At 36.6% G+C, this 22,401-nt stretch overlaps 1 protein-coding gene across 2 annotated transcripts; it reads left to right on the top strand.

Annotated features, from left to right (window-relative positions):
- Positions 1-15,832: 15,832 nt before the first annotated feature.
- Positions 15,833-20,827, top strand: LOC140822970 (protein MLN51 homolog). 2 transcript variants are annotated; one of them, XM_073184016.1, is made up of 10 exons: positions 15,833-16,578; positions 17,010-17,112; positions 17,192-17,409; positions 17,488-18,314; positions 18,637-18,751; positions 18,936-19,061; positions 19,289-19,360; positions 19,433-19,650; positions 20,406-20,473; positions 20,595-20,827. In XM_073184016.1, the coding sequence occupies exons 1-8, from the start codon at positions 16,058-16,060 to the stop codon at positions 19,458-19,460; spliced, it is 2,010 nt and encodes a 669-aa protein (XP_073040117.1). In that variant the 5' UTR covers positions 15,833-16,057; the 3' UTR covers positions 19,461-19,650; positions 20,406-20,473; positions 20,595-20,827. The 2 variants fall into 2 exon arrangements, with proteins under 2 accessions (XP_073040117.1, XP_073040118.1); XM_073184017.1 differs by lacking the exon at positions 20,406-20,473.
- The last annotated feature ends 1,574 nt before the right edge of the window (positions 20,828-22,401 follow it).

Raw genomic sequence — 22,401 nt, 5'->3', positions numbered from 1 at the left:
TCAGATCTTCATGCCATTCTGATCAACTGCTATGTATCATCTGCAAATATAATATGCTCCCCAAACAATGCAATCTGTATAAAATACTGATCTAGAAGCAATAATTCTCAAGCAGTTCAAAACACAAGCATATCAGATAATCTGTCAACTCATATAATATCAATCTCTGACAATTCTGACATTTCTGACTTTCTGATATTTCTGATATCGGTATCTGATCAGTCACTGATCACAATATCAACTGTCTCAAAATCAATCAGTATACTAACATTAGATATCATCTATTCTGAATACAATCTGTTTCGACAAAATACATATCTGAACAATTTCTGTATACAAGAATCATAATTCTCAGAATATTTAATATGATCTTTCAAATATTCTTTCAATTCATTTTGTATCATTCTATATAGTCAATACCATTCTGTACTAAATCTACTATACAAACAATACCTGATCTCAATTCAATTCTGAAATTTATCTTTCTGATATAACAAAATTCTGAAATCTTATCTAGGCAAACATCAGCCAACTCGTATATCACTGGCAAATCTGCCAATGCTAGGCTCGATTTCAGTGGATCTACTGGATACATAAGGATGCAATCTGCTCCTTTCTGTATTAATCGAGTCATATACAATACAGATATCAAAGGAATTCTAAATCTAGAATCCTTATCGTAGTGTCTCCACTGATCAGTCATCTCTGGTCTGAATCTTACTATTTCTGGAACAATTTCTACAATCTGTCTATACTTGTTCAGCATATATATATCACAATGCATTCAAATCAGAAAACACAAGTACATCATAATCTAACTCGATCTCATTCTTATCTTACTGCAGTATATAATATGTCACAGAAATCTCTGATATCAACATTTTCCTCAACAAGCTAGGAAATCAATACTACAGTACAACTAGACCCAACAGATACAGCATATCTCCATGCAACTCAGTCAAAGATATTCTTAACAAATGCATTGGTATATATCAATACATATGCAATAGAATCATAAAGAATAGTACCTGTTATGGATTCTGGGTCTATTTCTCAATTGAAAGTTGTTCCCTAAGATCTTCGGGACCGTCGCTGGGGACAAACTTTAGCAAAGTGTCCTAGCTTGTCTGCAGATACGACAACTACCAGTCACTCCCTGGCATTGCTCGGTGGGATGTCTCCCTCCGCAACTCCTGCAATACACTTCAGTATGGCTTGGACCAGAAACGCTAGAGCTAGATGAACCACCTCCCATTTTCTTGAATGGCTTCTTCCGAGCTTTCAGCAAATCTTGCTTTTCACTCGTACTGCCTCGATCAAATCGAAGAGGGGATTGTTGTGTCTGGGGTTGCTTCACACACAACCTCCCTAGCTGTCTAATCAGACTCGCCTCAGCTCTCTTTGCTCTACTCAAGATGTCAGCAAAATGGTAAGGTCGCTGCAAATTCATCAATACAACTACCTCTGAATTCAATCCTCTGATGAACTGATTCACTACAGCTTCATCATTCTCAGCTAAATGAGGAACAAAACGCAATAAAGTAGAGAATTTCACAGAATATTCATCAATATTCAATTGGCCTTGTCTCAAATTCTGCTCTTTTGTCCTTCCGGTATGAAACTGGGAAAAATCTTTGATAGAATTCAGCTTTGAAGACTTCCCATGTGATCACAATACCACGTTGTGCTAATACTCCGTTAATTGTAATCCACCAACTTCTGGCAACCTCTCGTAACTGGTGGAATACCAGTTTAACTTTCTGTTCATCTGTACAATCAAGGAAATCAAATAATATTTCTATGTCATCCAACCAGTTCTGACAGTCTTCAGATGTCTCGATACCACTCAAAATCGGCGGCTGAAATAACTGTAATTCTATCAACTTTACTTCTATCTGAGTTTCTGATGCATCTATCTGTTCAGACGAAGTACTACCCTTTTCTGGAATTCTCCGAGGCGGTATATCTGAATATCAAACAAATCAGTTACACAATCTATACAATCTGTCTCAGCCCTCCTCTGATCATATGCCTCTGATCCAGACTCGGTTCTGATTCAGGCTTAGTAATTACATGCTACAATCAACTCAGATAACAAACAACATGTAACAGGGAAAGCAATAAATCATGCTAGCACCCATAATGTAATTCAACATTATAATAAATCTCATGCTAGCAATCACATGCAAGGAAAGAAAATTCAATCTACCCCGCTCATTCTCTACTATCTCAATATAAAAGATCTATCAACTCTGACTATCTCAATCTAAAGAATCTATGGCTCTGATACCACCTGTTGTAGGGACCCGGACGCTAATCATTTTCTTAATCATCGTTGGGATTTAATTATCAGTTCTGATAAACAGGGTCTAAAAATTTTTCTTTTTAAAATGCATCTGCGGAAGGTAATGGAATCTAAATAATATACATCTCTGTATAAAAACTACATTTCAGTATTTAAGTACAATATTGTACAAACAAGGTCTAAGGTTCAGTTACTAAATTCAAGTAAATAAACCAAATCTACAGTAAGTCCGGAATCACCACGCTAACTCGTCTTCTCTCATCATCTTCTTGACCCTGATCCAGCCCCACCTGTTGTCATGCACACATACAAAACAAGACAACAGCCGGATAACTCCGGTGAGAATAAATCCCAGTATAAAACATGGTAAACATGCATATACACAAAGTAAATCATAATTTATTCTATCATGAATAAAACTAAAAGCCATGGGTTTCATACTCTATGAAATCAAATCAAATAAGCATGCACCTCGAATCTGATAAACATGCAGCTCAAATCAAATCATAAAAACATGCTATCATGACTGAAAGCAATAACAACGGGTTTCATAGTCTATGAAACCACATTCATAAACACATGCAGTTCTAGTCAAATCATGTCTAGACTCGACTCAACTATAACTCTAGGGATCCCGTGATGAATAAGACGTCAATGGCTGTTACCTACTCAACCGATCGTGGTAACTGTACGTCTTATTCCTAGACTTCGGCCATGGCTGTATCGTGGTGCTACAATCGGAGGGTGTCTGCTCCTATGTACGATACACCGAACATCTAGAAGTCTGACTGAGCTGTCAAGACTTTCCTATCTTAAATGCAATGTATTACAATCTGTAAACAAAGCATAAATATCTTAAAATGCAATGTATAACAATCTGTAACAAAGCATAATATAAACAATAAAGCTAGTATGTGATTTTTGCTGGGAAACTCAAATAGGATCTTATTTGAGTTGTGTCTTCCCAAATATCACATGAATTATACCTTTGTCGTCCCGGTCTGACGAAGACGATGACCTGTATTCAAATCTGTCCATCTCGAATCTGAAATGACAATATCGAATACATTATATCAGTGAATAACTCAATATACAATCTGTTCTGATCAATACTCAATTCAGTATACAATCTGATCAATGTCTGAACAAGATTCAATCTGAGTCATATAAATAATATCCCAATCTAATCGAAATCATATCTGAATCTGATCAATCTAAGTCAACTGAGGTTTCTACGGCATAACAATACAGTCTGAATAACTCCGTCAATCTGAACATCACAAATATAATACTGGAACTCATAATCTGTGTCAACATAACTCATACTCTGAATATTAACACAATTCTGATATAGAATCTCAGTCAATATCTTTCAAAAATCATAACAATTACAGAAACGGTTTGTTCTTTAATCTGACTTCAATTCTATAATGTCTACGGTAGCAGAAACACCATATCTGAATCATATTCAATTCTGACAATATCATAAATTCAAATCTTGTCTAAAAGTAACAAAACTTACGTCCAGATGAAGCCTGCGTCGATAGGAACACAGTACTGAAGTTGGATTCTAATTCGGACGGCCGGATTCCTCACAAAAGGCGTAAGGATTTTTCACTACTTTTCTGAAGCTTTTCTCGATCTTCGCTTATGCCTTCTCAGGGAATTAAGGCTTGTAATGTATATATATATATATATATATATATATATATATATATATACACGTTGCATGTCAAGCTACGTGTCATCTTTTTTCATCATTTTCAGGCGGCGCTCGAGCGGTCATAATCTACCGCTCGGGCGCCGAACATGCTGTTCGGTTACTCATCTTTCAACACACTGGCGCTCGAGCGGTCAAAAACTACCGCTCGGGCGCCAGACTTTCTGCCCAAGCCCTCAAGTTCTCATCCCCTGGCGCTCGGGCGGTCAAAAACTACCGCTCGGGCGCCAGCTATTCTGTCCAAGGGTAAGCTTATGGTGCATTGGCGCTCGGGCGGTAACTTTCTGCCGCTCGGGCGCCACCAGTTCTGCACCAAATATGCATAACTCACATGCTTCACCCAATCTTGTCTCGGAATGGCCCGGCTTCTTCATTCCAGTTTGTATAATCTCAATCATGTCAGTTAATCAACGTCTGATTATAATGATTAAATTTCGGGCATTACATTGATGGTTGACTTCGCTGGACTGAAGGTGCACATAACCCGAGGACCGATGCTAGTTTTCCGCACTAGTTATTATTTATGATTTTAAGTAATGTTAAAGATATTTTTACATCTTTTATTTATGTTATGAGAGATTTTTGAGAGGTTATAGTATGGGTTATACTTTTCAAATAATGTTTTTAGGTTGGTAAAATTTTTGACGATTTTATGCTTTAAAATATTTTCCTTTGGATTTTTAAATGGCAGTTGGATGTTTATTTTTAAAATGATGTCAAAAATATTTAATGGTTCGGCCGATGCTAAGTGAGGTTTTAAAAAAAATAAAAAATTCTAGCATGTCTTAAGAAAACGAACAGCAGACGTTTCAGTCAGTCTCATCATGGCCCTCTTTAAGAAGTAGACCATACCTTATAGGTGGTCTCGAGACTCTCTCGGATCTTCTAGGAGCTTGTATCTCCTCTCTTGGATCTTCGGGTGTGATTTCTACAATTGTGGGTGTCTCTCGAACCTCTTCGAGTTCTATCATCTCCTCTTTTCTATCCAATAGAAATTCCTTTTCCAAAAAGATTGCATTCCTATAAACAAACACATTTGTTTCTTGGGGATGATAGAAATATTATCCAACTGAATTTCTTGGATATCCACAATGTAACATAAAATGGATCGACTATCCAATTTATCTCCCACCGCCTGCTTCACATAAGCAGGGTATCCCCATATTCTAAGATAAGAATATTTGGGAGGCTTACCCATCCATATCTCATATGATGTCTTATCAACTGCCTTTGAATGGACATTGTTCAACAACAGTTCCATTGTCTCAAGTGCATATCCTCAAAAAGATGGCGGCAACTCCGTGAACCCCATCATAGACCAAACCGTGTCCATCAAAGCCCAATTACGACGCTTGAAAACACCATTAAACCACGGTGTAGCAGGCAGAGTCCACTGCGATAGAATCTCATTCTCCCTAAGATACTCTTAGAACTCGGCACTCAAATACTCACCACCTCGATCCGATCAAAGTGACTTGATTCTTTGTCCCAATTGTTTCTCTACTTCATTTCTGATTTCTTTGAACATTTCAAAAGCTTCAGATTTGTATTTCATCAAATAAACATACACATACCTCGAAAAGTCATCGATAAAGGTGATAAAGTAGGCATGTCCATGCTTAGTGGATGCTAAGTGGACAGCACACACCGGTATGGATCAAATCCAATAACCCTTTGGCTCGCTCCAAATGGCCCTTAAAGGGAATTTTGGTCATCTTTACTTTTAGAAAAGATTCACAAGTTGAGAGAGAATTAATATCAGGCATATCAAAAATGCCTACTCCCACTAGCTTGTTCATCCTTCTTAGAGAAATATGTCGTAATCGAGCATGCCATAATTTTGCCGAATTTAGAGTATCTTGTTTTCGCTTGTTTTTTGTTGTTATTGCTTGGACATTGTTTAGTGGAATATCTTTCAATTTTAAGTTATAGAGATCGTTTTCAAGTTTTCCAGTACTAATTAAACATTCATTCTTGTAAATGTTGCAAGCACCTTTGCTAAATAAACAATAATATCCATCTATATCAAGCATAGAAATGGAAACAATGTTTTTCACCAACTCAGTTACAAACAAAAAAATCTCTTGAAATCAACTTAAAATCATTGTTCAAAAGCAAGTAAACATCTCCAATGGCCTTGGCAACAACTCTTGCTCCATTGCCCATCCTCAAGAAGGTCTCACCTTCCCTAAGTCTCCTACTTCTTCCCATCACCTGCAAATCATTACAGAGATGTGAGCCACATCCGGTATCCAATACCCAAGAAGTAGAGTTAATTTAAATGTTTACTTCAATATAGAACAAACCATTTCCAAGACCTTTCTGGATAAGATATTCTCTGCAGTTATGCCTCCAATGTCCAGGCTTCTTGCAGTGATGACATACATCAGCAGGTTTGTCAGGCTTAACTGGTGTGGCTGCCACAACGGGATTCGGAGCTTGCCTCTTCAAGGGTACATTCTTCTTGGGACGTTGGAAAGAACGCGTCTCCTTTCCCATGTGAACCAATCTTCGTACCAGATGAAGAACCTACATAAAGAACCGACTTCTCTTTCTTGATGGTGGCTTCAAACGTAACAAGCATATTCACCAACTCCTCAAGGGTAGGCTCTAGCTTGTTCATGTTGAAATTAACCACAAAAGGATCAAATGAGCTAGGCAGTGACAAGAGCAACACATAGGTGGTCAACTTCGAAGACAACATAAGATCCATGCCAACGAGCTTGTCCACAAGCCCAATCATCTTTAGGCCATGCTCGTGGACCGAGGCCCCATCTCGCATGCGTAAAGTGATTAGCTCTTTGATGGTAGCATGCCTAAGAGGCTGTGTTTGCTCACCAAAGAGCTCCTTGAGATGCAAATGAATGTCAACAGCACTCTTTGCATTCTCAAAACGCCTCTGCAGCTCATCATTCATAAAAGCCTGCATATAACACTTGGCTTTCAAGTCATGGTCATACTATTCCTTGTAAGTCTGCAATTCCTCGGGAGTGCAGTCAATCGGAGCCTCAACAGGGGGCGACTCAATTAGTGTATATGCTATCCTTTCCGAATTCAAGAAGATTTTTAAGTTTCTTAGCCAATTGAGATAATTAGGTCCGGTTAATATGTGTTTGTCGAGTATTGCAGATAATGGGTTGCGAATCGAATACATTGTCAAATTTGTACCAAAAGTAAAATAGATAAATGTCATGACTATTTTAAAATATTTAGTAAGATATAAAGTATAGACTTTTACTTCATAAATTTTCGCTCCCACTGTTTTGAAATCTTTCACTACCCTCTAGTGAAAACGGAAAACTCATTTCCTCAGTAGGTACGTAAGGTCCAATTAGTAAATTATGATCACGAATAATATCAGCTAATCAAAATTCCTAAAAGGTAGTTTCCAATTGCATCTCCATGCAACCCTTTACGTAAACTTTTGTCTAACGTTTGATTAGGACCTAATAATATGACGTCATTCATCTTTACGTGTCAACCCTTACCCATCGATATTGAACCTTAATGGACGGTCGCCATGAGTTCCCTCAATAATATGAGCCGAAATCATGGGAGTTCCACGTAGTTCACATCATCATGTCAATGGATGTCACAGCTTTTCGTGTCCAGGGCCCCTCAATAATATGAGTCGAGCCCCGAGCACGGGTAGCGTTCATCATGCACCTATTATCGATGGAAGACATGAAAATTATAAACACTTTTATAATTCTACTTTTCGTGCTTGATATTAATTTTGAATCTTATTCAAAATGAAGGTTTTTAATTTTTAAGTGTCTCATCATTAATTTTGTTTAAAAGCTCGCCATGTTTGATCGTATGTTTGCCCGATTCATGCAACTTTGTTATTATCATAATAATAACGCACATACTCATTATTTATAATATATCATGCATATATCATAAATAGTAAATTAAACAAGGATGATCAATTGTCCCAATACTAATGACCCGTGTGAGCTAAGCACAGGCCTAGGTCCAATCCTAGGGAAATGCATGGGATGCAAATGCAACTTTACATAAGCTTCCAATATTTATATGTCTTCGATCTTCATAATTATCAAGGCCAACATCTTCCAATCTTGATCTTCCACTATAGTAATATTTATAATTAAATATTCATGGAAAATAAAGATACATCTAATGGGGTGGGGAACGAGCCATAAACCAAGCCAACTTATAAATTGATAATTATTATAATCATTCAACACAAAATATCCTAGCATACACATAGCAAATTGGGCTTGGACTTTTGATCATCCTTCATGCATAATATCACATATCATACACAATCAATTAATTATCACAATAATCAATTGATCCAATATTATATATCTTGATCCAATCACTAACCGCCATGATTATAAACTAAATCAACAAAGTAAACAAACTCTTTGTCTACTTTCTAATAAATTTATTTACAACCGAATTTCTTATAAATCACGATTTGCTATAAATAATTAAAGTCCAACTTCAAATATTTATTTTATGAGAAAATATGTATAACATTTGTAGATTTAAACTTAAGGGCACAATAAGACATTTTTCACCAAAAATATTTTGGCTCATTTAAATTTAACAAATTATGTTAACCATCTAATGGCCCAACAAATCAAGGCCCATGACACTTTGATATTTTAAAACACTTTTGGAAAACCTAGTCTTCATCGTCGTTGCCGGAGCTCCGTCATCGGATTTCGGCCAACAAAAAAAATTATTTTGAAAGGGGGGTTTGGGGGCTGCCATTGCTGCCCGAAATGGGCAGCCCCTCGAGTAGCCCGAGCGGCCCGAAATGTTGGTGTCCCGAAAATGCCCCAAAATTTTTCCTCGGTTTGTTGCAACAAATTATCTCATGCGGTTAGAAATTGACCTCAATATAATATCAAGTATTTCCTACACAAAATAGTAAACATAGCTCTGATACCACTTGAAAGGGGATCGGTTAAGGTGTCCGGATGCGCAACGGAAGTTTCAAAAATCAAATTTTACAAGCACAAACGAGCATCTCACTATGATGTGTAGCAAATAACATAAAACACAAAAATGACATTCATAGGGTATTTTAGAAATTTTTACCTATCAATCACAAAGGATTGATGAAGGCTCCAACTTAGTTGTAAAACAACTAAGCTCTTAAATGATTGACCCAATCTACAAGATTCCTTGAGCACTCCTTTCTCAAGTTCCTTCTTTCCTTCAAATTAGGTCCACCACTAACAAGGTAGATCCATCCTAATTTTGCACTAGAAAATTAGAGTATTTTTCTTTTGGGAAATGTGTGCTTTGCTTAACAATTGAAGAAGCAAATTGAGATATGTCTCAAAGTTTCGGCCCTTGCATTGTGTAGGAGAGAGAGAGAAAATTTTTTCTAGGTTTTGTTTTTTAAAAAAGTTAAAGTGCATGTGAGACACATGCCTTGTTTATTGAAAAAGTTGTCTTCAACCCTTCACCTCCCAAACATGAAATTTTATTTGGGCATGTAACAATTACAAAGTCCACGGGCTTTTATTTAAATATCTCAAACACATTTGAAATTATTTAAACTTTACTTGATTTTACTCAAACCCTCTAGTTGAATAATTTTTTCCAATTGGACTCTAAAAGACCCAATGTTATTTACTTAATTCAACACTTGAATTAATTTAATTATTTAGACTCTTCTAGGTCCACTAATGTTTAATTAATTCAACACTTGAATTAATTTAATTTAATCCACAATAATGTTTATGAAAATCACAATTTTCAAATACATTATTTATTTGAGTCATCTTTTAATTTAGGAACACTTCCTCAAATTAAAAGTTACATTCCCCATAATCCTCTTATAGAAGTCATACTTCTATTTTTCTTTGCGCTTATAAACTCCTTTATAAGCCGTTCAACACATTGAACTATTTTTCTTCTCAACGGGATCTCGAAAATTAGCACTTGTGTGACCCTCAATGGTTCATTGATACAACTAGCAGTAGGTTCACATCTCTATGTGATTCGGGACTAAACATGTCCTTATATGAGCATATCCCAGTTGCTCCATTCTTACTTATCAACTCCTTGATAATATGAATGTTAAAAATCATGTCTGATAGTACCCAACCAATCATGTTAAACGCCTAGCAGCATCGCTTACATGATTCCCTAGGTATCAAATGATAGTGCCTGCAAGAACCATTCAATTATGGTTAGCGTACAGTACAGTCCCTTCATCTCATATACCCGACCGATTCGACAACTATTGGTATATCGAGAGCTGTCAAAAAATCGATACTATGTGTTATGTCGTAGTTGCATCGATGGTGTAATCTATGAAACCCCTTTCATAATTACCATCAACACTCTGATCAGAGATTTCAAACTACATACACATAGGATATCCATACCCGATGGTAAGCGGTGAATCCTGACTACAATGCATCATCTCCTATATGTTTCGATAGAACACCCAACATTGCCACCTGATGACCCCATGAGAGTCGGTAAACATGTCAAAGTGCTATGCTAGCATATAAAGTCTCCATGTTGTCCCGGGTCATAAAGACTAATAGTATACAACCATAAACTAGGACGTTTACACTCAATAAGTGAGAATCACTTGGAAAGTCCTTTATAGAGGGTTATTCAGTGCACTCTACAAGGAGCACCTATCTGCATGCTCGGACATCATAATGTCCCATACCAATGAAACATGGTACTCACATCGCAGATACTAGTCTCAAACTCGAGCGGCCTTTATCCTTCTTAACAGCAGCTGAATCAACTAGGAACTGTTTAGAATATACAGTATTCCTAATATGAGTTTCATGATACTCATCATATGATCATCTCATATTCTTTCTACTATTTGTATATTCAAGGACTTTATCTATGTAACAAAGCATTGGTATACAGATAAAGATGTGTCAAAACAATAATTTCAAATATTATTAAAATAAAGATTGTTTATACATAGAGTTTCAATGTGAACCCTCGGCCAACACTTGGCTCGACTGGCACCTACTCTAACAGTTTTGACATGCTATGCCATGATATGAAATGTTTAAGTTCATGCTTCTTCTCAAGTTCATGAAATGTATTTTTTGTATGGTACTTTTCAGTGTTGCATGTTATGTATATGTACTTGCTATTAAGGTTACAGGTGTGTTGAGTCTTTAGACTCACTAGGTGTGAATGATGTAGTTGAGCGTGTTGATGAGGAGGCTGGAGGTGCCGAAATCTGAGTAGACGGGGCTGGATGTACGCACGTGAACCCGAGGATCATATACTTTCTGCACATCATGATTTGAGATAGGAATGGACATGAATTTTTTTACTCATTCATTTTATTATATTATTTGTTATCAGGATTTTTACTCGTTCATCTTTGTTTTATTTTAAATTGCAGTATTTCCATCCAGTAGATGATTACTCTAATTTTATAAAGGCCTCTTATTTCGTATTTTAAAATTTGTGAAAAAATTAAAAATTTTCTTTTTAAATAATTAAAATGTCTCGTTCATAAGATAAACTGATAAATAAAGTTTAATGTTCGAAATAACAGCGGAAGAAATTATTGTTTTTCAAAATAACAATTTGAAATAATCCAACAATGATAAAAAAAATGTTTGATCATAAAATGATAAATGTTGTAAATGAGGTCCTCGGGTTCCACTACTGCCGACCCACGCTAGCTCACTCGTTCCCGCCCTCGGTCCCGACATCATCAGTACCTACAACAATCAAGTCTAGTGAGTCTAAAGACTCAGCATGCATATATCGTACATAACAAGTAAATAAATAATAAAATCGCATGTAAAGTGAAAATATCGTGTCGTGAGGCATAACGTAAAATATCGTGTCATGAATTATTATAATATGTGCCTAACTGAACTGAAAATCATAAGTAAAAATGTTTGCTCCGTAGAGCCCTGTCATAAAATAACATGTCGTAGTTTTACTGTTGAGATTATGTTCTACGCAAGTGGCCCCATGAACTGCTCTGAACTGAACTGGTAAGTGACCACCGGGTGAAGTAATGAGCGTCTGATCAGACTAATGCCATAGTATACTGGGTGGAACTGAACTGAAATGACCGGTAAGTGACCACCGGGTGAAGCAATAATCCCATGACAGTGAAGTGACAACAAGCAATATCGCATAAATCTCAAAAATGAATATTTTATATATTTTTATGCACGTAAAATAATTAGTCGCATAATTAAATATCCTGTAATAATTTTACCACATGGATTGGATCGTTCCCAGGCTCGCTGCGACCTAAATCTCACATGAAAAATATGCAAATGGTTTAACTTGACCAAACTTTGTGATTGACTCCAAAAACGAGACAATTACGCCTAATGACTCAGTATTTAATCATGACTCCGTGTCAACCCGAACCAACACCGAATCATCATTTATTCACGATCAAAATACACCTAAACTGATGAAATAATGCTCCTACAATTACAGTACTCGAAAGTTTGGTGAAGGGAGGCCAAAACATGAAACTCTCTTTCGAGTATCACTTTGGCACATTGCACCGTAAATTCTAGTACGACCTCTAAACTGATCCGAATCACGAACCGCCAAAAACATGACCATCCTAACTTGATGAGGAACTGTCCAGTCAAAGGCCATAGGCTAAAAGCCAACCAAGATCCCGAAATACACCTCTGAACCGCAGCACACTTGCTGTCAAAAATACAGCAGCGTGCGTGAGCATTTCCTTGCGTTGTTTGCGAGGCTAATGGCCATTGGGGCTTGAACCACCGACCAGAACCTCTTACCAACATCCTAAAGAATGGTTTGAACCATGGATAAGGGCCCTAGGCCAGCCACAATTCGAACCATAGCCGAAACATGCCATACATCCCACCCGAACACTAAACCTGCGCGTGGGTTGTTGCTGTGGTTCTCGCTGTCATGGATCCTTCCAGTGGCCATTTGATTGACCATGGCATGATCTAGAAATCAAGGGGTATTGTATGAACCGTGGCCAAGGGCTATAGAGCCAACCAAGATCCACACCAACACCACAAACCGAACTACGCTTGTTGTAAAAAGTGAAGGGGACGAAGGGGGGTGGGGCTGTTCTTGTATCTTTTATTTGAAAACCGACTCCACCATGGACCAAGCCTCGAAAGGGCGAATTGGTCATGTCTTAGACATCACAAGGAGATGTTCTAACCATGGCTATAGGCCCTAGGGTTGCCAAGATCAGATCCATCTCCCTTGTCAACAAGAACAGAATTTTCGAACTCAAGAATGGCTTATTGGATGAGTTGTTGTATTTCTAAGTTTCCAGCGTACATGGGGCTTGAACGAATGGCCCAATATGATCCTAACATGTCCTAGAACATGTCTAGATGCAGCTTGGGAGCCTGGACACGAGCCGAACCCTGAACCATCATAAAAAACAGAAACGTGAAGCACAAGGGAATAAAAAAATCTGTGCAGAATTTGACAAAAGTTGATGTCCATATTTCGGTTTTTCATGATTCATGCTCGCATGTTGGTTTATAAAAATATAAATACAACTTGATTGAAGAGCAAGAGATGGTATATGCATGCCTGGATATTTTGTTTTTGAAAGAAAAACAAACGAGTGACGATGCGGCGCAGAGGAGGAGTGCCCTTTGCTTATTAGTTTTTCTCACTTTTCTCTCTTCTATTCTCTAACTTTTCTCACGGTTTTTCCTCACAATATTCACTCTGAAAGTTGCTCTGAATTTCGGTGGTGAGGGGAGGGAAAAAGGTTAGGAGAAATGAATGGAAATTGCAAGATATGTGGGAGATAAAAAGGTAAAACAAATATTGCTTTCTTTGAGTTTGCTTGGAGATAGAAAGGATATGATATCAAGGGATTTTTTTTGAGGAATATTGGAGAGGTGAGTGGCCGATTATTTGCTAGATAAAACCAAGGTAGGTATATTTCTTAATTACTAATTATTGGTGAATAAAAGGAATGGATATCATACCAAGGAAAAGATTAGGGAAATGAATCAAAAGTGAGTTGTTTAAACAAATTCAAATATTTTAAATTGTGGTGACCGAAATTTTCTAGCAAAGTGGGGTGGAAAATGTTTAATTAATAGTTATTAGGGAATTAAAAGGTGAGGGATTTATCTCCTGAATATTGTTAAGGAAGGAAGTCAACTAAATTGTGAGTTGTAAATTAAAAATAAATCTTTTAAAATAGGGGATGGCCGATTTTAAGCTTGTAAAATGGGGTGGAATATTTCTTGAATATTAATTAGTGGAGATTAAATTTTTATGGAATTATCTAACAAAAAAAGATAAGGAAAGATTTTAAAGAAATAGGTTGACAAATATTTTTAAATTAATTAAAGGTGATGGCCGATTTTTATAAATAAAGTAGGGGGGAGAAATTGTTTAAATATTAATTATTGAAGATTAAGTATGATAGAATTATCTCCCAAGAAAATGGGTAAGGAAGATATTAAATAATTGGATTGAAAACTATTTTTATATTAAATAAAGAGGGCCGAAAATCTTAAGAAGAATAAAGGGAAAATATTTCTTAATTATTGAATTTTAAATCTCTAGTGTTTTATCTACCCATTAAATATTTTAGAGAATTAAGAAATTAATTATTGAACTATATTTACTACTTAACTCAACTTATTTAAATAATTATTTAAACCTTCTTTTATTTTAAATTAACTTATTATTTATCTTAAATAAATTTTAGGAATGTTTTCTTAATATTAAAATTTATCTCTTTACTCCAACTCCAGTCCGGCCTCACTTATTTAATTGAAAAGATAGCAACTAAACTACTGCATGAAATAAATAAGTTTAAAGAAAAGAATTTAAATACTCATGCAATAGAAATCATTTTAATTTAAATATTAGAATTATGCATGGCTTATACGTAGTCTAATTTACGGGTTCTACAAATTTTTTAAAGGTGAAATTTTCAGCAACGTTGCATGTGTGCCTGATTTACGAAATTTTGAGAAATGAGCTTGTCAAAAAGTAGCATTTTTAAGCAGTAGACGTTTCAATTGGTATCAGAGCCGACCTCTCCTAGTACGATGTGGTTTGAGGATGAACTAAGCGGAAGCTGGTGGGCATGTGAGGCCCGCGGCCGAAGAGGGCGGGGGGTGATCGTCGGTTCCATGAGGTTGCACGGACAATGAGCGGCTCCTGACAGGCTTCTAGGCGGAGAGAACATGAATGAACCGATCTTACACCGGAAGGAGAGGGATTCCGAAACTGTTTAGGTATGAGACTGTGCAGTTGATGATGTCTTAAAAGATTTGATATATACTACTCATATCAAGAAGGTGCATCTTCTTTTCGGTAACTCATTACATAAGAACTCCAAAGTTAAGCGTGTTTAACTTGGGGCAATTCTGGGATGATGAACCCTTGAGAAGTTTCCTAGGATACGTGTGAGTGAGGACATAAGCACGCTGGAAAGACTCGCCTTTGTACAGTGAGGACAATCGTCGAATTTGAGGCGTTACGTAAAAAGTAGAGGGAGGACGTTTCATTACACACACTAAAATAATGATTCTCTCTGCCTGAACTTCTTATGTACATATTATTCATTTCAAACATATGAATTTCTCGAAGGAATTAGTCCCATTTTGAACACGAGTCTTTTACTTCAAAGAATGAGCAATATTCTCGAAATCTCATTATTTTATTAAAAAAATAAGAAAGTATTCAAATCTTATGAAATATAACATGCTAATCTAAAAGACCCATAATAATAATGGGCTAAACTCCAGAGAGGGCCCATATTTAAAGTGCAACCCATTAAATATTGAAATTGAAATTCCATAAATTAGTTGTATGGATTGATTAGCGAACGCACATCACATGATCACATCTTCCCCGTCTCTCTCTCTCTGTATATATATATATACATATAAAACCTAATCTGATCGGTTATTGCAATCGAGTCAATGCTTTAATTCCAGGAGTATTGTTGTTTAGGGTTTTTGATTTGATTTGATAACCCAAAACCCTAATATTTGAACCGGTTCGATGTTTCGAGTCCTGTGGGATTGAATTGATTGGCTTGTATGAGTGGTGGAGTGATGGCGGAGGAGCACATTGAGTACGAGAGCGATCCGGAGGAGACGAAGATGTCGCTGAAGATGCGGAGGAGGGAAGCTAGTGATGATGAGGAGGAGGTAGAGGGAGGGGAGGATGGCGGAGTGAAGACTGTGCGGAGGGTTGATGAATTTGATGGAGAATCAGAAGGTGCTGCCGCGGAGTATGAGGATGATTTGGAGGAGGAAGATTATTATGATTTGGATGAGGAGTATGTGGAAGAGGAAATAGAGGAGGCGAAATATGGAGAGAGAGGAAGTGAGATTGGTGGCGGCAGTGTGTTGGTTGTGCCGGTGGATGCTGGGGTTGACGGAGATATGGGGGATGAGATAGTGGTTAAGAATGAGGCTGAGACTAATGAAGAAATTCGTGTTGACGGTGATGGGCATGAGGTAGAGAAGAAGGAGATTGAGCCATATGCAGTACCTACGGCGGGTGCATTTTACATGCACGATGACAGGTTCCAAGACAACACTCGTGGAAGAAACAGGTATCAAGTTCTTTTCTTGGATTTTGGGTTGAATTGATACAATGTTTGGTCGTCGAAAGTTTGGATTATTGGACCTCAAAATGACTGATATTTGTTGTTCCTTAATGGCGGTCTTTTGGCCAGTATTAAGTTTATCTTTTAAAATGAAGCTTTCTATATCATGTTGTTTGTTTGTTTGGTAGGGCTGCAGCTATAGCATTTTAAGTTTTTCTTTGAAATAATATGCTAATTCAATTTTAGGTTCTTGCTATACAGTTATATTCCACCATCTGCTTTGGGAGAGGGGATGAAAACATTTTGGATTCAATTTGACTAATGATCTTTGACTAATGATTTGTAATAAAATTTCTAACTTGTGTTAAAACGTTCTATTGAGAGGAAAATAAATTCATTTAGAAACCAGTCCTCATTTTGAATTTTCTTGTATTTAGGCGAATGCTGGCCGGAAGAAAGCTATGGGAATCTAAAGATAACAGGAAATGGGGGCATGATATGTTTGAGGAGCTAACTACGCCTGAAAGGCATTATGAAGAGGTGGATATTTTTCTTATGCCCTACTAATTTTGATTGCACATTTTTTTTCATTCTGGCTTACACATATTAATATCTTCAGCGGAGAGGATCAAGGGGAAGTTTTCGAGGTCGTGGTAGAAATAGAGGCGCAGGCTTTGGGTATGCGCGAGGATATAGGTCCCATGATTACTCTAATAATAGCTCTCAAAGTAATAATAATCTTGATAATGCTCCTAAGAGAACGAGAGGTCGAGGACCCGGGAGGTATCAGCCATCTTTGAAAAACAACAATGAGGGATCTCGCACACAAAATAAACAGTGAGTTGACTACTTTTCTCTTGCTTTTTTTTCCCTTTTGTATTTGTCATTTTCTCGCTGTTTAATTTTTATTTGTAGATCTAGGAAATCTGCTGAGAAGCCTTCCTATGTTATTTCTGTTAAAACCAACGAATCGGCTTCAAATGTAGAGATGGGCATGAATCTGCCTAGGAAACAAGGATTTGCTTCTAATTTGAGCATTGCTTCTCCTCCATTTTATCCCTCTGGTTCTTCTACAAAGCATAATGCTATAGAACACAAGAGTGATGTCCAAGCTGACATGAGCAATCGAAATAGTCAGCAATCAGTCGTAGATGAGAGTTTTAATGTGACACAATCTTCTGCGATGCTGAAGGGGAAGAGTATAGTTGATTCTGTTGGTGTTGAGAAGCTTGCCATTGATGATTCACTTTCTGCAACGTCAAGGAAGCCTTCAAACATTATGCATCTGCCGGCGTCTAGCTCTCTCTCTACTAATGCTACTCAACCTCAAATGAGGGGTCATGGAAGAGGAAAAACTTCCTCGACAAAATTGGCCTATCAACCAACATACTCTAATAACCAAGTCAACAGAGTCCCTACACAAAGCCAGCTACAAACTGTTCCCAGATATCCTGGTCAGTCTCATGCTCAATCTTCTGTACAAACTCCTGATCAGCAGTTTGCACGTGTGCCCAGTGGTTCACGTGCTTCTTCTCCACCAAAGATGGCTGTGCTTGAATCTAGCAAGCTGGAGTATCCTTCAGAATACAGTAAATCCACGACTGCATTGGTTGCTACAGGAACAGAAAAAAGCAATGTGCAAAGCAGGAGTTCCTTTCTGTATGGCGGAGCTCATTTCCTGGGTGCCTCTGGCAATCTGGGAGCTGTTCATGGTGATCAAAACTTTTCATCTTTCCTGCCAGGTAATTTACCCTCTATGGCGTCTTCCAGAGAGAGAAGGAATTTTAATGTGAATCTAGGAATGCAGTTCCTAAATTTCAAGTGCATAAAACAGCTAGTTTCATTCATATACAATTATTTTAAATTGTAGCTGTCATTTACTCCCAAAAGGACCTCCAAATTGCTTATCTATTTTATTCTTTGATAATTTTGTACATGTGCTTACATGAGAAACTTAAGATTTCCTTTTTCCCTTTTTTTCTAAATGATTTGATTATGAGTCTGCTGCATCTCTCTTTCATTAGTTTTACTTTTCCTGATGTTTATTATTTTTGGATGATTCAGTCATGCAATTTGGAGGCAAGCATTCCGGTGGAATGGGAGTTCCTGCAGTTGGCATGGCTTTTCCTGGATATGTTGGTCAACCACAACTTGGATTAGGGTCTTCTGAAATGACTTGGTAATAGTTGCTGATTTTTCAGTTTTTAATTACTCTGATTTGCTCTATGAAGTCCACGAGATTGATAGCTTAGTGGTTCCAAAATTATTTTCGTCAACATTTTTTATAGTTATAGAAATCCGGATTTCGGGATTCCAGTTCTTTAACAACTGTTTCAATTAGTCATTGTTTCTATAATATCCAGGTTACCTGTCATAGCTGGTGCTGCTGGAGCATTGGGGGCACAGTATCGCCCTCCATTTATCACTGCTGATGGTTTGTTTCATACTCAACCATCTGGAAAGGTGTCTACCATTACAGCTACCTCAAGGTAGATAGGACACTTCCATTGTTGCTTGTATCCAGCATCACCTCGATACTATTCATGTGATATATTTACTAGATTTCATATTCCTTTATTTTGTTTCGATCTCTGGTGTTTTGCATTTTAGCTTTCTTGTTTGGAGTTCTTGTATTCTTTCTATGTTTTAATGCCACAACTGTGATTTGATGAATTGATGCAACGGGAAACAATGACCCTGACAATTGTTGTTGCAGCAAAGAAAATAAAGTAGGATCTGCAGAGCTTGCAAATGATGAGTCTGGGCAAAGGCAAAAGAATACTCGCAGGCAAGTGGGGATTATTATACCTCCTACACTTTTTATATATGAATCCTGATCAATGCAGTTCTTGGTATGCAGATATACTGAGATGAAGTTTGACCAGTGAAATAACCAAATCGATTTTACTGGTTGCAATAACCAATATGATTCATGAAAGTTTTCAGTCAATATCGTCCATCTGTTGGGTATTCAGGAAGTTTCTTTATTGTGCTATTGATGCTGCTGACCTTTTAGGCCCTTTGCGTTTTCCAGTTGATCTGGAGCACTTTGGGCTGCTACATTCTAAGACGATTTAGGTATTTGCTCTGTTTTTTGGCTTTTTGTTTTGAGTTTGTTGATTATTAGCTTATGTTTTTAGGCTACTGTTAGAATCAAAATTCGGAAACCATTCATCCGTAAACCTAATCTCAACGTAATGCTAACAAATAGATGGAAGATTTTATTGATTGGAAGAAAGAGAACTCCTAGCCACTGCTAGTATAATTGAAATTTGGAATGATTTAAAATACCTGCAGTCATAGATTACTGGTTTCCTTGAATGGTACGTAGTCTTTTCTGTCTCTTTACCCTGTCATTCAGATTTAATACCAAGGAGCTCGAGATTGGCCTCTGATAGTGCAGTGGGTATTTTCTTCCCCTTCTCCGGAAGGTTGTCAGTTACTCATTACATCTACCCCCACCCAAAAAAAAAAAAAGAAACTTTGAAAAATCTCGATGCTGAGGATCTTAATCACGTACACCATTCCTGGAGTTTGGAAATGTTTGCATTCTGGTCGGAATCCGCCAAAACTTTTGTTATGCACTTATTGTAAAAATAAATTACGATGAAGGAGATGGCCTTCGCACACCTCAAAATATATAGGTATCATTTCATTGTTGTCCCTTTATTTGTTAACCAGTGATTTGGTAAAATTGTTTTGAAACTCGAACTTGCAACGTAGGAGGAGAAATTATATTATAGTATATGCCATTTTGCATTTTGGCGTGAAACTGAGATTATCAGCTCTCATTAATATCGAGTATTATTTATTCTCTCTTTTGATCCTAATAGGTATATGAGAATAAATGCCTGATCTGGCCGCTAAGATATAAAGGTTGTAACTTGCTTCAGAATTAAAGGTGGTATTTCCTTTATGTGATCTACCGTACGAACATCAAAATATTGAATGATCATAATCTTGTATTTGAATTGAAATTCCAAGGTGGACGAGGAAATGACTTTCATTGTATAACACCTCAGGTATTGTGCATTAGCCTTGTCGTGAAAATGCTTTGAAGAAAAATTGAAGGGAGTAAAGGAAGTTGTCAAGACGTAATCAAGCTTTCTGGGAATGTTAAATGTTTGGTTCATTGATAATTTTTTTCGATGTGCGTTTATCACTAATTAGCGTTTTAAGAGGATTTTCGTTGTATGATGGTATGTTGGTTTCGGTGTTACTCATTGGTTTGCAATAAAAGTTGCTTAGTATTGAACATTGTTCTAAAAAAGGGTAGGCGTTACTAACCGCCTAGCGCATTTGATATTTAGTTTTTGTTTATTTATTAATATTAATTGTCTTTTTTTTTTAACTTTAGAGACATATCATCAAACATGCACAGATGTACTTGTACCCTTCCAATATCTTATCATATTTTCTCTGATTCAGTACAATAAAAGAGTCGTCCTTCTGCCTACTTTTTTCTTCGCCGCCAAGTCGCCATAGGGGGGGGCGGAATCCTCCTGACTAGGAATTCGCGATCCCCCCCAACGGGTAGAGTTCCGCTGATGCTTCGTGTCCGCCAAAGAGGAAGAGGTTCTTAGCGTGGTTGAATGAGTTAAGGTTGGATATCAGCTTCTGGGACTGAACATGTCCGAGTTAGCCGAAACATATTTCCAAAAATTCCAAAAGTAGAGTCCGATAAGAATCTTTTTTATCCCCGAAAGTTGAGGACTCGCGTGGGTTTATCCAAGGAATTGCAAATCTCTTTTCAAATTAGTGGTTCACGCGTCGAGGAATAAATTTTTTTGTTCTTATTTTATTTTCTTTTTTAATATTTTGTTGTTTTTGGAGTAATATCACTTGGGAAATAATTAAGGCAAAACCCTCTTCTAGTTATATTCTTAATTATTGCGAATCCTTGTCCGCTTCTTCAACCTTTTTCGAGGTCTTTTCTATGTGGTATTAAATTTCTGGAGTTCATTTCCAAAATTAAGTTTTTCCCACATTTTGGTCAAATTTATAAGCAATATAAAATTAAACTAAATAAATACAAAATATGGAGTAAAAACATCATATAAGAACAAATATGACAAAATAAATCCTTTATAGCTTAAGGATTATCAGTAGTTAAAAAAGATTAAAAGAGGAAAAAATATTGGACAAACAAAATGTTTTCTTGAAATACGAAATAAATTATTTTCTTAAAAATTTACCCTCTTATGGTAGTTTCATATTTCTTTTATTTGTTAAATGATTGTTTTTTATTCCAACACTTGAAAAATGTTATGAACAAGTAAAAATTTATGGTAAAAAATAAAAATCTTAAAGTTTCAAAATTTACCAAACTACACACTTTATAAAAAAAAAAATTCTACTCAATTGTGATTTTCTTCACAAATGAGAGATCTATTTATATAATTTTTTTACAAATAATCCAAAAATAAATTCATCATTACATACATCATCACACACTAATTTTCAATATTTACAACTCTTATTTTCAACATTCAAATATTCAACATTCAAATATTCAATACACATATTTTAAATATTAATTTTCAACACTCTCCTTGTGATGATGATTATAATGATTGTCTTCATTACGTGTTTTTATACTGTCTCGTTAAAAACCTTACTAGAAAAAACACATTGGGATAAAAATCATAATAAAGGAAAAAGAGTGCAGTCACGTAAACTCCCCCTCATGTTGACACTAACAATTCTTCACAAATTTCGTAGATTGTGCATCCCAATATTATATATTTGTTTTCTGAATATTGTCGTAGGAAGTGCCTTTGTGAAAAGATCTAATGAGTTTTTACTTGATTAAATATGACGAACATCAAT

The sequence above is a fragment of the Primulina eburnea genome, chromosome 2, assembly GCF_022965805.1.
Source record: "Primulina eburnea isolate SZY01 chromosome 2, ASM2296580v1, whole genome shotgun sequence".
NCBI classification, from domain to species: Eukaryota; Viridiplantae; Streptophyta; class Magnoliopsida; order Lamiales; family Gesneriaceae; genus Primulina; species Primulina eburnea.
This window is presented reverse-complemented; position numbering and strand designations above follow the sequence as displayed.